This window comes from Seriola lalandi, unplaced genomic scaffold (assembly GCF_002814215.2).
Source record: "Seriola lalandi dorsalis isolate HSWRI2012SDOR001 ecotype SW California unplaced genomic scaffold, Sedor1 jcf7180002054692, whole genome shotgun sequence".
Classification (NCBI taxonomy): Eukaryota; Metazoa; Chordata; class Actinopteri; order Carangiformes; family Carangidae; genus Seriola; species Seriola lalandi.
Genome location: NW_019525245.1, coordinates 1,873,255 through 1,889,091, shown reverse-complemented (window position 1 = coordinate 1,889,091; position 15,837 = coordinate 1,873,255). Strand labels below are relative to the sequence as shown.

General features: G+C 40.0%; 1 protein-coding gene across 1 annotated transcript; it reads right to left on the bottom strand.

Moving 5' to 3' along the window:
* Positions 1-7,654: 7,654 nt before the first annotated feature.
* On the bottom strand, positions 7,655-14,325 carry LOC111667775 (putative nuclear hormone receptor HR38). The gene is made up of 7 exons (XM_023423582.2): positions 14,173-14,325; positions 11,547-12,385; positions 10,801-10,930; positions 10,373-10,536; positions 10,037-10,239; positions 9,755-9,933; positions 7,655-9,653 (listed from the first exon to the last, which is right to left on the bottom strand). The coding sequence occupies exons 2-7, from the start codon at positions 12,381-12,383 to the stop codon at positions 9,391-9,393; spliced, it is 1,776 nt and encodes a 591-aa protein (XP_023279350.1). The 5' UTR covers positions 12,384-12,385; positions 14,173-14,325; the 3' UTR covers positions 7,655-9,390.
* Between the last annotated feature and the right edge of the window lie 1,512 nt (positions 14,326-15,837).

The window sequence follows — 15,837 nt, the reverse complement described above, 5'->3', positions numbered from 1 at the left end:
GTGTGTGTGTGTGTGTGTGTGTGTGTGTGTGTGTGTGTGTGTGTGTGTGTGTGTGTGTGTGTGTGTGTGTGTGTGTGTGTTTGTGTTTGTGTGTGACATTTTGGGCATTCAGTGTTGGCATTCAGCATTGAATGTGCCTGATACTGATTTAAAAATAGACCAGCATTAAGGCAGCGGAGTCCTGTGGGTGGCAGAGTATCTTCCATACCATCCATCCACTTAGAAGGAGCAGCAGTTTTTGCCCCCAGTGTCAATCCCTGACAGCTGAGTTCACAGGCACAACCTTGTGATCTTAGACGGGTGCCAGCTCCCTCTGCTTCAGACTGGTTATGTAACTCTGTGTGTGCGGGATGGGCAGCCTTCATCTCTCTGATTCTGGCAGAGTCACGTCTTTGTCATGTCTGTTCTTATCCAACAGGAGCCATTTTTGTTGTCACCTGCTTTTTGGCTGATAAAACAGTTGTTACCATGTATGGCTTACAACAAATTAGTATCATCTTGTGGTGTTGTTAAACACATTATGTGCTTGCTGACCTTGCTGCACTGATTTTGCATCTGCAGTGTATTGCTATGTGTCATCTGAGGTCAATTTACATGGCCTGATTGGGAGATTAAAGGAATAGTTTACCATTTTGAGACTCCTGGAAGTCACCCCCATAAGACCACATTTTTATCTTTTTACAATTCTGACTCTGTAAGGATTAAACAAACAAAATATATCATGTTAAGTGGTAAAATATAGAGCTGCTGCAGAATATTTAAAACGTTGGACAGGGCCAGGCAAGCTGTTTCCCCCTGTTTCAAATCTTTATGCTAAGCTAACAATGTACTACTTTCCAGGTTCATGTTTGACGTACTGACCCTAGATTGGTATCAATCTTCTCATCTATCTCTTGACAAAAACAAACAAAAAAACAATAAGCACATTTCCCAAAATGTTTAAAAATTACTTTAAATCGTGATACCAACTGTTTTTCATAATAAAAAGTTCATATCTTTACCAGCTCTTGTCTGGAGAACTTTATATGTTTCTAGTCACGGCAGGAAAAACATTTAAACAGCGACAGAAGTGGCTCAAGACAATGGCAGAGAAAATATACACCACCTGCAGTTGAAATAAACTAACAATGACACTGAGCATGGATGAGATATTACACAAAACACTGACCAAAGTTAAGAAGCTTCAGACTTTGTCTTTACACTGTGTGAAAGTCTGCATGTTAATTCCTATTTTTAACAGCTTCTCGTGTATCCAAGGACATGTGTGATGCTTTATCACTTCCGAGGCTCTTAATGTGATACAAGTGTTAAAACTGTTCACAAAACTTTACTTCTTGTAAATTTTCTACAAAGACAATACACAGTTAGAGTTTTCATTTACATCTACTTTAAGCTGTCAGAGAGTGAATTGTTGATTGATGTAGTTATTTATATATATGTTATACCTTATACCACCCATCTGCGCTAGTGTGTTTGCTGGTTTGCACCACGTGTTTGCCCTGACCTTGAACCCCTCCCTCCACACACACACACACACACACACACACACACACACACACACACACACACACACACACGAACTCACACCACGCCCTGTCCACTAGCCCCCCTCCTCTACTGCCAACCCTTAGCACTTGATCCCTATGTTGGGGCTCTCTGAAGTGTGTGTGTGTGTGTGTGTGTGTGTGTGTGTGTGTGTGTGTGTTTGTGTGTGTGTGGGCTATGCTGTGAATAACTTCCGGGAATGCTGCCAGGATCTGTCATCTGCTGGTGCAACACTATCCATCCTGTCAATCTTGTTTTATAATTGTAACATTCTCATATTCTCCGGCTGAGCAGAGAGAAGTTTCCAACATAGTGAGACGCACACACACACACACACACACACACACACACACACACACACACACACACACACAACTACAGGATATCTTTTTTTTTTGCTAGCTGTGCTTTTCAGACAGCATCTTCAGATTTTCTTACAGTAATCAGTTTCTAAAGCAGCAGATTTTTAACTTATAACGAACCTCTAGTTTATGGTATGTAACAGTCAGTGATCTCTTTTGATCTCTTTTTCCTTTACCTGCGTTGCCCCAAATACATTTTTCCTTGTTCTATATTGAACAGGTTTGCAGAACTGATTCCTCACATTGCAATAAACAGTGTGAATTCATCAAACGTTACTTAATCAAAATAGTAGTGCATTGTATTCCCTTATAATATAGAGACTCAGGGCCACAAACACCATAAAAAACAGACTTAAAGTATTTATACATATTCTTCTTAGGGTAATTCAAACCAAACTTGGCTGGTGTGATCTTACAGTAAGTAAGTAACCTCTCTGTTAGTAAAAACAGCATAATGATCATTTTAAGCTTTGACATATGATATTAGTTGTTCAAGTGCAACATATAAGTTCATACCCAAGGAAACATAGAGATAGCCATTAAACATCCACAGAGCAAACTGGTTTCCAGTATCCCTTTCTCTCATACACTTCAGAATGATAATTCAGCAGGCTCACCATTCACTTATGAATTTAATCCTGCAGGGACTAAGAGCTCAAGACGTGATGTGATGTGGGGCGTAGAGTTATCACAGGGATGGCATGAGCAATGATGTCTGCCAGCTCATTTATCACCAGACTCTCTCTTAGTGAGCAAGACCAGATCCAATTACAGAGGTTTCTATGGGCTCAACAATGGCCAGCTATAAATACACTCATAGAGGGTTTTCCACACTCAACAACACACCCACATACATACTAGTACTGTTGCTCAAATATACAGTACGTGTACAAATGAATGTGTGTTTGAATGAACATGACACTCTGTGTTCATCATTATCACCTTTAAATACCAGGCCAACTGCTGACACATTCATTTTTGTTTTTATCTGAAGCATATACTGCAGGATTCTGCTGTGCTGAGATACTCTAGCAAATAAATAAGATGAGTATCTGCAGAAGAGTAGGTGTGTGTGCATGACAATGTATAGAAAGGATTGGAGAGTGGAGAAAGAAAGAAAGAAAGAAAGAAAGAAAGAAAGAAAGAAAGAAAGAAAGAAAGAAAGAAAGAAAGAAAGAAAGAAAGAAAGAAAGAAAGAAAGAAAGAAACACAGAAGCCCCCACAGAGCATTAAACAGCTTCACAAAGTTATTTACAGCTCAGTCCATCAATAAACGACAGGTGCAGCATCCCCACAAACAAACCTATTAGCTTTCCTCCCACTGGAACAATATCCTCTACACACACACACACACACACACACACACACAGAGAGAGAGAGAGAGAGAGACAGACAGACAGACAGACAGACAGACAAACCAGTATGCATGATTTTCAAGTTACACGACTTAAAATTATGTAAAAGAAAAAGAACTGAAGTTTAATTTTTTTAATGTGCTTCATTGATTTATCTCTCTAAACTTTATTGCAGCTGCACATTCAGACATTAACAGTTAAAGGTTTTCTTGAGTAAAAGTAAGTTAGCACTCACAGCAAAATATACTTCAAGTATCAAAAGTAAAAGTACTCTATTACAGAAACCTGACAAAACTGTCCCCTGTTAGTGCTAGATTATCATACAGTATAACATTTTACAGGATTATTTTTAGCTGTGCTAGCAGCTCTACAGATGGTAATGTCAGGTGGTCGGTCTGTCCACCATCTTGGTCCAGACTGTAATACCAACAACTATTACACGAGTTACAATTCAATTTTGTACACACACTAACCGTCATCAGAGGATAAAACCTGTTGACTTCGGTGATCAACTGACTTTTCTTAAAGCCTTGAGGTTCACATTTGTGCTTTTGAACGAAATCTCCGGAGAAATATTGAATAGATTTGGTATAATTATCAAGCAGAATGATGACAGATTATTATGATGGTGAGCATCGTAAACACTGTAGCTGCTAAACATCATGTTAGCATTCTGAAATGAGCATTTAGCTCAAAGCACAACTGAGCAGAGCCTCAAAGAGCTGCTAGCATGGCTGTAGACCTGTAGTCTTGTTATTAAGACATTAACAATAAAATTAATCAGAATTTTAATAGTCTAGTTGGTCATTTTACCTCATTTCTATACTGTTGGGTAATTCTTAAAACACATTATATTTTGTGAGCACATCTTTGGTTTTTGTGGTTACAATGATATTCTGCAGAAAAACCACTAACTAATGAAGTCAATCTCAACTGTAGTGAACTAAAACTTTAAAGCAACATAAACTACTCAAGTAAAGTACAAGAACCTCAAAATTGAACTTAAGTACACTACTTAAATATACTGAGCTACAAGAAAAAAATTTGGCAGCACAGTGAACATTTTACATATTCTTGAGCATTTTCTGTATAGTCAGAGAAGGTGCAGAAGCGAGGTGTAAAACATGGAGCTTGGCATGTTTGTGCCACAAATCACCATGACAAGTGAGCCACATATTACCAGTCAGAACATAATGTCTCAAGGGTGCAGGGTGTAAGGCTACACTTTGTTCCTGAATGCTGAGTGCTGCATGTCAGACCAGTCTGCTCAAAAGTTAAGGGGCCAATGGCAGCTCCAGATGGTAACTTTCCACTTTTGGAAAAAGATGATGGTGTCAAGGAACATAGTGAGTTCAAACATGAGATTTATTGACAGGGGATGTATTTTGAGTTTGGGTTTGGGCAACTTCAGCAGGCAACATCTGACGTGTCATGAATACGTGACCATAAAGAATGAAAAGTCACACTGAAAGTCAAAAAGGATTAACACTGTAGATAGTCACGCAGCCAGAAAAAAAAAAAAAAAATTTAGTTACAACCAGAGGAACTCACTGAGCTGCTGCGTTCATCTAAATCCTCCTTTTGAAATTGTACTCGTCTGCTGTTCCCATTACATCTGACTTGGGCAGCATGCTTGCCATTTTGTAACATAATGAACACCTCAATGCAAGCTAGCTTTCATATTGCCTCCTCCTCTTTTCTCCCCTTGTCCTTTTTTTCCACTCTGTCTGCCAACACCAATATCCAGATGACCGGTACGTGGTGTACAGTAGGATCGGGTGGCGAGCGGCTGAATGCAGTCGGTGTTGCAGTCTGCTGTGGCTGAGAGTGGGCCGGTGTCATCTTCTTCTGGTCAGGGATGTTGCCAACATTAACGCCATGTGTGACAAAACAACACAGATGCAGTGAAAAGGAGATGAATTACTACTTTTGGTCACTTTTCATCAAATCATTAATATGTAAAAAGATGCAGCACAGTAGGGTCTGTGTTAAATATAAATAAGCTTTACTTCCTGCAATGTATCGGCCCAGCTGGCACCGGATGTCAATGTAGCATCAGAAAGATGTTGGACTCTAACGGTGGACAAACGTTAAATTCTAGTTGAAAATGAAAGTCAGATAGACCCATTGCTGGCCTTCAAACTGTAATTTTTAAGAAAGTTTTACCACAGCCACGTGTTTGTTGTATATGAGAAATCAACATACTGAGAAACTTGATGATGTTATACCAAGTTTAGATATGTAGAGATCCAATGTCACACAGAGCCAAACCCCTAACATTTGTTTGAACCTGCTTACTGTGTTAAAAAAAAAGAAGAAGAAAAACAAAAATTAATTTAACAAAATTCACACAGTTGGAGCCTGGACACCGGTGAACGGTTCAGTTAACAAGCCCTTTAAGAGAGTCTTTTTCTGCCACCTCCACCCATGTGTGGCATAGGCCTACTTCAGGCAGAAGGCAACAGCTGCCGCAATGTTTTCCTCCGTTTCCGCTGCAGTCCTCTGGACACTCTCTGTAAGAAATGTTTGAAACTGTAAATAAAGAATAAGATAGGCTATGCTAAGGAGTAAAAAAATTAAGTTGCAGACATTCTTAGGGGCTGTAAACATTTACCACATTCTTGCATGTAAATGCTGCGACTACTCAAACGGATTTCAGCTGTGAATGCTTTTCACAAACCAGGAGCATGCTGGCAGAGAAAACCGAAAAAAGTTAAAGATGTCCACGTCCAGCATGTTTACATTAGAAACAAAAACAGCACACTGAAAGTCTGACACTTTGTGCGGGTAGTGGCCAGGTTGTGGCCACTGTACTAATGATCCTGGTTCTCACTAAACCACCAAAATAGACACTACACAATAGTGAGGATATGCTGGACCGCAACAGCAGGGCCAACCCTATAATCTGGAATATCGCTGGCTGACTGACTGATTGACTGACTTAATGACTGACTGACTGACTGACTGAGTGATCATATTACCACCTCTGTTCAGCTGAGTGCCTCGTCACTGCGTTGGTGTTTCTGGCGCAAACAGGTTCTCTTAGGGGGGTGTTTACAGCCTGCAGTGTTGCCAACTTAGCACACTGTAGCTAGATTTAGAGACTTTTTTTTCAAACAAACTGGGTATAAACCTGGTACATGACTGGACCGTGTTTGGATGGTAATGAGATTAGAGTAAACTAATCTCATTGCATGTATCATTATTACTAAAGGAGGCAGAGGCATAACTAAACATAAGACACACCGAGCAGAGAGAGCAGGAGAGAGGGAGGGAAAGAGGTCATCAGTAACTGCTAAAGAAACTAGCAGATCTGAATAGCATGTAAACAACAGAAACACCAGCAACAGGAAATGAGCTATGACCAATTTTACATATCAGGCCGAGGGAGTTAGACCATTGTGGAGGCTGTGAGCTGTGTAAGAGACAAAATAGGAAAGATAGTGTGTCGCAAGGCACCGAGGTGGCTCATCTGGAGTGCGTGTCATTTGGTCTTAGACCTTGCTGCAGCAGCCTGGGTTCAAGTCTGGCCTGTGGCCATTTGCTGCATTTCATCCCCTCACTCTCTCCCCAAACTCAAATTAAGAAAGACAGTCTGTCTCTTCTAACTTTCTCTCTGAGTGATCATTTTACAAGTAAATGTAGCCAATATCACACCACAGTCTTTGTCTTTAATTTATGTCTTTGGTGATTTTCTCAGACAATGTTGCAGTTACAAAATCAGGATTTGACCATAGGTGGTCCAGCCATATACTAGGTTTTGACCTTGTCTTGTTACCTGTGTCAACAGTGCAGAGATGGAGCTTTGCAAAGGAAAGCTTGACCATCTTCAGCTTCATGATGAAATTCGCCCCAACCTCATTTGTCGTCAACCTGCAGATGTAAAGGTAAAATGATTTAAAGGAGCTATTTGTAAGTTTTGCAATCGCTACATAGCCAGTGTTAGCATTAACAGCTGTTTGCTTACCAGTCTAGAGGAGACTTTGCGAGTTCAGCATCAAACTTCATTCCTTCACTCACCAGAGCTGTCTCCAGTGGTGGAAAGCAACTCTTGTTTCTATCATGTCTTTTCTTCCACTGAAGTTAACATGCTAACCAGCTTGCCCCGGCCAACATCAGCTCATCTCGTCATTTTCCCATATAGCGACTCAGTGTAACCTCCAGTCTGTCGTGAAGACGGTACTGCTCAGAGGGCATATTATAACCTCTTGTATTATAAAGACAATGGTGGCTGAAGCTCTTGTCAAGTCACAATCAGAGATGAAACTCAAACCAATAGAGAAAGTGATTATTCATCTTTCACAACTGAAACTGAACAAATCTAAAGATATATTTGAAGAGACAGTATAGAAACTAAATTTCTGACAAAGAAAACATGATGACACAGTGGTGTATTTTTAAAAAACATTTATTATCAAATATTCTCTGTCTCTGAATACTTTTGCACCATTTTACAAAAGCCCAGGCAGTATTGTCAAAGTCAACACACATGTCCCAAACAAAACTCATACAGTAGGAGAAAGAAGTATTCTTCATACTGTTTGAACACTGTTTGAAGTGTTCATAGCTGCTCATCTTCTCATCACATTTCACTGCGATTCCTTAAGGTACTGTATTTTTTAAGTTAAGTTTGAGATGAAATTTTAAAAAAATCCAACATATAAAAAATCTGCATGATTTAGACAAATGTGGAAGACAGTTGGAGAAACTTCAACAGAGTTGAGGTTCAAAACACATGAAAGGTGAAGTATCTGTGTGTAACATCCAACGAGAAGAAACCAGTTGATGTAAAACATAAAATGTCTGTCTATGCATATGAATTTTCAAGTGTGGGATTTTTCCATGTATCAAACTAGTAGAAATGTTATACTTTAATTGTGGATACGAGGACTCTCTGAAATGTGCTCTCACATAATTTAATCTCAAGATGGACAGCTAATTATAACTTCCACTGCTTCATGAACATGTGAACAGGATTTAATTCTTGTAGATCCAAAACCACCTGGCCTCACTTGATGCCCTTCCAGTTTAGCAGTATGAAGTGTGCGTTCAAGTATTGTATGCTCTATATCAAACTGTATCAACAGTCACATGCCTCAGGCACTTCACATCAAAAGCTGGCACAGCCCAGAAATCATCTTCATCAGCGATGAGTTCAGTGTGATTTCTAATGGTGAACATCTTTTTTCATGCCTATAACAAATAGGGCTCACTGTATGTGATATTTGGAATGAAAATTCACTTAGTGTCACTTGTGGTTCACGGGCTGAGGTTTTATAAAAGGCACTTTACATTTTCATTCAACAACTCCATTTTTGTTCTCAAAAGCCCAAGAAAAATGTTATTACAGGGACATGTGGTTCAACAGGAGCTCTGCCAGCATTATCCTTTACAAGGTGTTGCAAAATGGCAGCGCAAGAGTTATGGTGGAACATTTTGTTTAGCGTAAGGCAATAAGGTTTGTAACTGGTAGTATCAAAATAAGCGTAAACTTTGGTCCGAGACCTTCCACAGGAGCATGATTATGACTAAAACTATGTTTTGTGATACAGAGAAATTAGTAAATATTTCCCTTCTGAAAAGTAGGACTCCACAGTTTTTTCTTAACAACCAGGACTTGTGATTCTCTCTGCCCTTTTTATACCAAATAATCTACTACCTCAGCTTCTTAGTGGGGTCAAAAAGCAAATTTTAAAAACATGGTTTTTAAGAAATTAGTGTGTTTCTTAGTATGTAACACTGCATTGCATCTACCCAAGTACCCTTGCCATACCATGTCTGCATAGCAACATTCACACATCTAGCACAGCAATAAAGTCATTTTACACATGCACACGAAAAATATATAAACTGTGTCCTGAACTGTTTATACCATTTCAGTTCTGTCAGTTCTGTCTATGACAGTTTCATGGAACTGAAATAAATCCTTATGTAGTACTCACACAGATACCATATTCAATTTTAAAAGTTAATGTTAGAAAAATAATGGTCTCTTGAACAATGTCAGATGTCTATCAACACACAGGTCAGTGTGCTTGAAAGAGGTTCACCAGTAGAGTCCAGTGATAAAACCTCACATTGCTTTCCATCTCCATTTTTTACAAATAACATGTTTGTGTTGATATTTTTCAGAACGGCAGAGTATCCATGAAGATTTTCTCCACAATTGGTGGAGGTGGGACCAGGTCCTCCAGTTTAAGGTAGAATATACGCTGCAGGCCTTGTGTGCACAGAGTCCTCAGTTCAGGGAGTTTGCCCAGAAGACGAGAAAGATAGTTGGGCTGGGTCCTGCTCGGCTCTGATCCGTTTCCACTCACGTGTTCCCTCAAACAATTGATGAGATGATTTTGAAAGTCCTCAACCCGTTTGGGTTCTTTGAGGCCATGGCGATCTAGGTGCAAAAGATGTTCTTATAAGAAACAGTCCTGAATATAATATAAAACTGAAATGCAGGGAGATTCATAAACATAAAAAGTAAATAAAAGCCCTCACCAGTGATGATAACAAGCGCCGAAAGGCAGGCAAACAAGGAGATGTCTAAGTTCATGCGGTGAAGACTCTGGGAGAAATCCATGATGGAGTCGATCCAGTCACCAAAACTGCGAACACACTGCAGTCGGTGGAGGACCACGCCGTTGCAGAAGATTAATTTGTTCTTCTCTGGATTTGACCTGCACAGTTCCAAGCCATTAGTACAATTGAAAGGTCAACATCAGTCTAGAGAAATAATAGTTAACAGGGTTTTTTTTTTTTTTAACCGTAAAGGAAGCCAACCTGTATGCAAGTCGGAGGATGAAGAGCTCAACAAAGGCAGATTCAAGGAGCAGCTCCTGGTCCTCTGTGCAGAAGTCTGTGAATCCTGGGATGGTTTCAGCCCAGTTCCTGATAACATCCAAGGCACCAGTCAGCAGGTCATAAAACTGCTGGATATCACCAGCATCCTCCTTTTCTTTCAGATTGTCCACTGTCTCCTGGTACTGAAGAGGGACAGGAAGCAAGGGTCAGTGCCACTCTCAGTGAACTCTTTGCTGACTTAATTTTCATTCTGTCATTTAACCAATCTGATCAGTGTAAAAGAGCTCTGGTCAGGCAGCAAGTGTTGAGATTTACCTTGGAGTAGTCAAGCTTCCCAATGCTCGGGTTTGAGTCTAAATGTGCCCTGACAAGCGAAGATATGATGTTTACACTCGGGGTCGTGGACGAAGCCTCAGCCACAGTCTTGGGTTTAGAAGGCAGGCGACCCCGGCGACCTTTGAGGCTGTCTGTGCGCACAACTAAGAGAGGGACAGAAAAAAGAAAAGGAACACTTAAAGTACACATTTATGACTCTCATGTGGCCGTCTCTGCACCCCACACTTTGAAAAACAACTGTTCTATCAGTTTCGGTTTCCCTTTTTTCTGCAGATGGCACTTTAGAGCTCTAGTTACATATCTGTCATTCCTAGCTTTGGTTTCACCAGACTGTCATTACAAACCCCAGTTTCTTGTCATCATTCATTAGTCACTGAAAGCTTTAAGAGATTCTGACATCGCATTACCTTCTTTGACCATTCCCACTGCAAGACATTTCTGGAAACGGCAGAACTGGCAGCGGTTCCTCCTCCTCTTGTCCACTGGACAGTCTTTATTGGCAAGGCACACATACTTTGCGTTTTTCTGTACAGTTCGCTGTCAAACATGGAAAAAGTGACATTATTATAAATTATAGAAATGCAACATTGAATTTATCATTTGATGCCAATATATTGGCAAGTCCAAAAAACTTGCATTTCTAACAGGATAAAACGCATATAGGAAGCAGCCAGTGAACATTTCAGGTAGATGCCCGATATTAATGTATATATTTAATCTGATTAACAAAGTAGTTTAGTCAAGCTGTGCTGTTTTTGTTTTTTTTTAAGATCTCAAACAATCCAGTAATACATCTGCCCATATTAATTTTCTTTTTTAAATAGATACATAACGTAAGCTAACTTTTAAAATAAGGATATACTTGCTTTTCAGACTGTACAGGATATTTTACAGTTGAAAAATAAGCATGTCAGTGTTCTCTGACAGCCACTATGTAATGGTGTCACTGTTTCTGAACTTCCTCAAAAATGTCTTTACATAATGGACAACATACACTTAAATACCAGTATATATATCTGTGATAAGGTAATATCACAGTGATTGGACGTTTATTCTACTCAGCATGATGAACCTCAATGATTGCAGGTTTATTGTGTTTTATACTCTATTTAAACTGTAGATTTAACTTGCAAAGTGCTGCTCATCTGTTTACCTTGAAGAAACCTTTGCAGCCCTCACAGGTGCGGACTCCATAGTGCTGACAGGATGCATTGTCACCACAAACTGCACAGCGGCCCTCACTGGAGCCTGGGTTGTGGCTTTTAGGAGACGTCATTGCCCCCTCCACTATCCTGGGGCTTTCCAGAGGTCCATGTTCCAGGGACATGGGGGGACAATGAAGTGGAGAAACATGCTGCTGGTGAGACAAGAAGAAAGGATCATCCTGGCCTGCCTGAGCATCCTGATGATGCCCCAGGGGGGAGTGCTGCTCTGGTGTGGGGCTGAAGGTGAAAAAAGAGAGCTGCTGAGCCATGGCGGCCTTATCACCCACAGAGGAGGGGGGGGCTGAGGGGTAGGGGCTGAAAGGGGAATCCCAGACAGGTGCAGACTGGGTCTGAAAGCCGGGTGTTAGAGGAGAAGCAGCAGCGTAAACTGGGCTGCCATAGTAGTCTGAGCCACATGACGACAGTGTTTCATCGAAGCAGCTGAGCGCAAAGGAACCTGGGTAACAGCCATACACCTGGAGATCATCCAGCTTGAAAGCCTGGTTCTGCATCTGAGGGCTGGAGCTTTCAGCTACCGCGGCATGATTGAATGAAACTGTAGAGGCGGGAGGAGAGGTGGTAATCTTGCAGGAATAAGCATCAAACTCCCCCACATAGCCATTTTCAACTAAGGTGTTGATGCTGGGCAACGAAGATGTAGACAGCTGGTCCTTTTGGCCACTGATGTCCATCACCAGTTTGGCACTGAGGTCAGGATTCAAAAACTCAGAGCTGAAGTAGTTGTCATGGGGCAGGGATGGATACTGGGTTTGTACACAGGGCATCGCTGGAACAGAGGACAGCAACAATTACTACAGATGAAAACAAACCCTGATGTTGATGATGTCTATGTAAGATAAATATTGTTTACATTTATACATACTAAATATGCATTGTTAATCTAACCAAATGTCTAATTTATTCAAACAAAGTCTCTGTGTATGTAAATGTGGTAAAACAATCATTTGCGATACGTTTTTAGGTTTACTTTGTCAAAATAGGAGCAAGTGAGTGATATCACTGGGGATAACTGGAGCTGTTAAGGAGTTGATTTTTTAAACATTTGTAGTAAATGAGATATTGCTTGAATCATTTAGCCAGCATTTTTAACGCTCTCTCTAGACCCATCCAAACAGTAGCCTACATTAGCACCCTCAACATACACTGTCTCATTTCCCTGCATGCCATTTGTCTAGATCCAGGGCCTATTAGTCCTCTTTACAAAATGCAGAGGGTGGTCCAGTGCAGCAATCAGATATTGTCAGATATTTTGTTACTGGCTGTTAATGCTCTGAAAACATCCTTCATTGGAGGGCAACCCTCCTTCACAGGCGCTGTACCAGGGAGTGTTGCAGATTGTATTTCACAGTGGGCTGTATGCCAGCTGAGATGGGAAAGGTGGCAAAGCCTGTTTGTGTGTGTGTGTCATTGGGTGAACAGGAGTGTATCCACCAGTGCTAACTCTCTCACGATATGAGTTTTTCAGTACTAAATGTGCTTCACATCTTACAAGAACACATGATCATTCTTCGAAAACTGTTCAACCTTAAACCAAATTGTTGAATTATTTTCCTAAACTTACACTTAAGCTTGACATATGGGGAGGTCACACTACTGACATATCCAACATGTATTTATAAATATACCCTACTCTATACATCTCATATAGCAACAGTAATGGACCCCCTACATAAAACATGTAGCACGTAATATCATGGAAGTCATTAAAATGAACACATACAGACATGAGCTCTGAACTATTTACTTGAGAATGTCGACCAGACAGCTGCTAAAAGTTGCACAAGACACTAGACACTAGATTTTCAGCAGGCTGCTCATGGTACAGTTGCAGGAGCAGTGATATTACTAGCAGGGGTTACTTAATTAGTTGCACTCTGGGATATTTCCTCACTAATTAAAAAATATACTCAGTTTTCACAACTTTTAACTCAGTTTTCATATAACACAAATGTGAGTTTCCATAATAATTAAATTACACTTAGTTGCCAGTTTTATTAGGTACACCTAGCTAAGACTAATGTTCATTCAAAGATGTTCATTCAACTTTATGGTCAGCTTGGAGGCTGTAGTTTGCTCTGCTGGTATGGTGTTGTTTGTAATGTTTTGTCCACACACCAATTATATCAATGGGTTACATAAAACACCTTTCTAAAATAGTTTCAACAAAACTGATCCTCATGAAGGTAGGATTTATTGCAGGGCTATACAGTGTTTCTTAGTTTTACTATATACTATATACTATGGAAGTGACAATAAATCTCATTCTCATTCTGAGATTGGTGTGCCCAATAAACTTGCAACTAAGTCTACAGCTCTGACTGCTACCCATGAATGACACCTTTAAACATTATTTCCCACCAAACTATCAAATTAATTTGTGTATAAGGGTGCAAATGTTTAACGGATGAAATAGCAGCCCAGTCAGTCTTTTTCTATGAGCTTAAATTATTATGAAAGTAATTATAAAGAAACATGACGGCATGCATCTACAGTCTAACATAAGCATAAATGTGGCCCCCTGAATAAATAAACAAATAGTAAACTTTCACTCACCTGGTTCATGTAAATATCCGGATTTTTAGGTTTTTCATTTATTCCAAATCAGCGAAACAGATGAATGTCACCTCTGCCAGCTGCTGTCGGCACACACACTCATTCAAACACACTCGCACATACACACTGGGTCAGACCAACGCTTACGGCTCCATATACTCTTGTTTTATTTTGGCTGCGTCGACAAAAAGGCGGGCCTATGCCCATAAATGGTAAACGGGGCGGTGGAACGTTCCGGGACGCCAGCCAATCAGTGTAGCGTTCTAGACCGACGTCCTCCGTGTGACGCACGTACGGGATTCCATTGACGCAAGAGCCGGGGGAGCGTGCGTTCTAAATATAAACCAACAAACGACATGGGAGCTCACGTGGGGCTATTACTGGATGAAAAATGCTAAAAATAGCCGCAGATTGGAGGTGCAGACGTTTTCTGAGTGGAAATATAGAGATTTTACACGTTTACAGCAGGGAAGTGTGGTATCACAGGGCATACCAGGTAACACCTGTAAGGTTTCTTCATAAAATACAATAAATTCACAGAAGGGCTAGAAATACCCTCTTCAAAATTTCAACAAAACTCTTGGAGGAAAAGGTACCATGAACACACATATCCGTTCAGAAAATAACTGTAATTATTTCATACTATTACTCCTGTACACATTTTGAAATAAAAACTTCTGAATCAAACCAAAAATGTATAACAATTTTTAACTCACATGAGTATACACAGAGGCTAAATCAAATCAAAACCTGGAAAGTCGAACATCTACCTCATGTGATATGACTGAAAGCTCCAAACCAGCAACTAAATGAACCTTGATTGTTTTATAAACTGCACTGACTCTTACTTTGTGATGATGTGTTTAACAGCTGTTTGTTTAATCCTGTGTTTCTGTTTAACTGCTGCACAACCAATTGCTCTTTGAAGACAAATTAAGTGATTGATTGATTTGGATACTTTGAGTCATTTTGACTCTATATGAAATTTTATCACTGCAATCTCTAATGTAGCCTTATGAAGAAAACAAAACAAAAAGATGACACATATGATCCAGTTTAAGCAATAATATTTGACTTCATAAGACAAGGTATCACTTTTCGAATGGTTATTAATGATCAATTTTGTTGTATACATTTGGCAAAAGGTGATTATAAGAGAAAATCTGTCCTCTCCACACAGACTGCATACTTTGTCTTTTAACATAATTAATCCTGACCTCCAGAATATGATAATTACAACAATTTATGCCTTGAATTCAATAAATGTGAAATCGCAGACCATTTCATACTGTAATGTCATCTTTAGACAATTTGCAGTATGCATGTCACAGTAAAAGCTTCATACGTCAGTATCAATTTAAGCATCACCTAAAAACCATAACTTCATAACTTCTCTCTGCACATGCAAACTTGAACCCTCTCAGGGGACCTTTGGGCATCATCTTGTTTCATTTTTAAATATGACGAAAGTGAAACAGATCGTTCAGGGTGAGAAGCAGGTGAGATTTTATCTGAGGAGTGGAGAGCCTGCAGCTAATGAGACTGGCCGGGAGTGAATGGACATAATTACAGCGGTTTGAGTACAATGCTACTTTATATATGAACATAAAATAACAAACAGATCGGGGTATGCACTGGGGCTGAAAACTTGGGCTGAAAACTGCT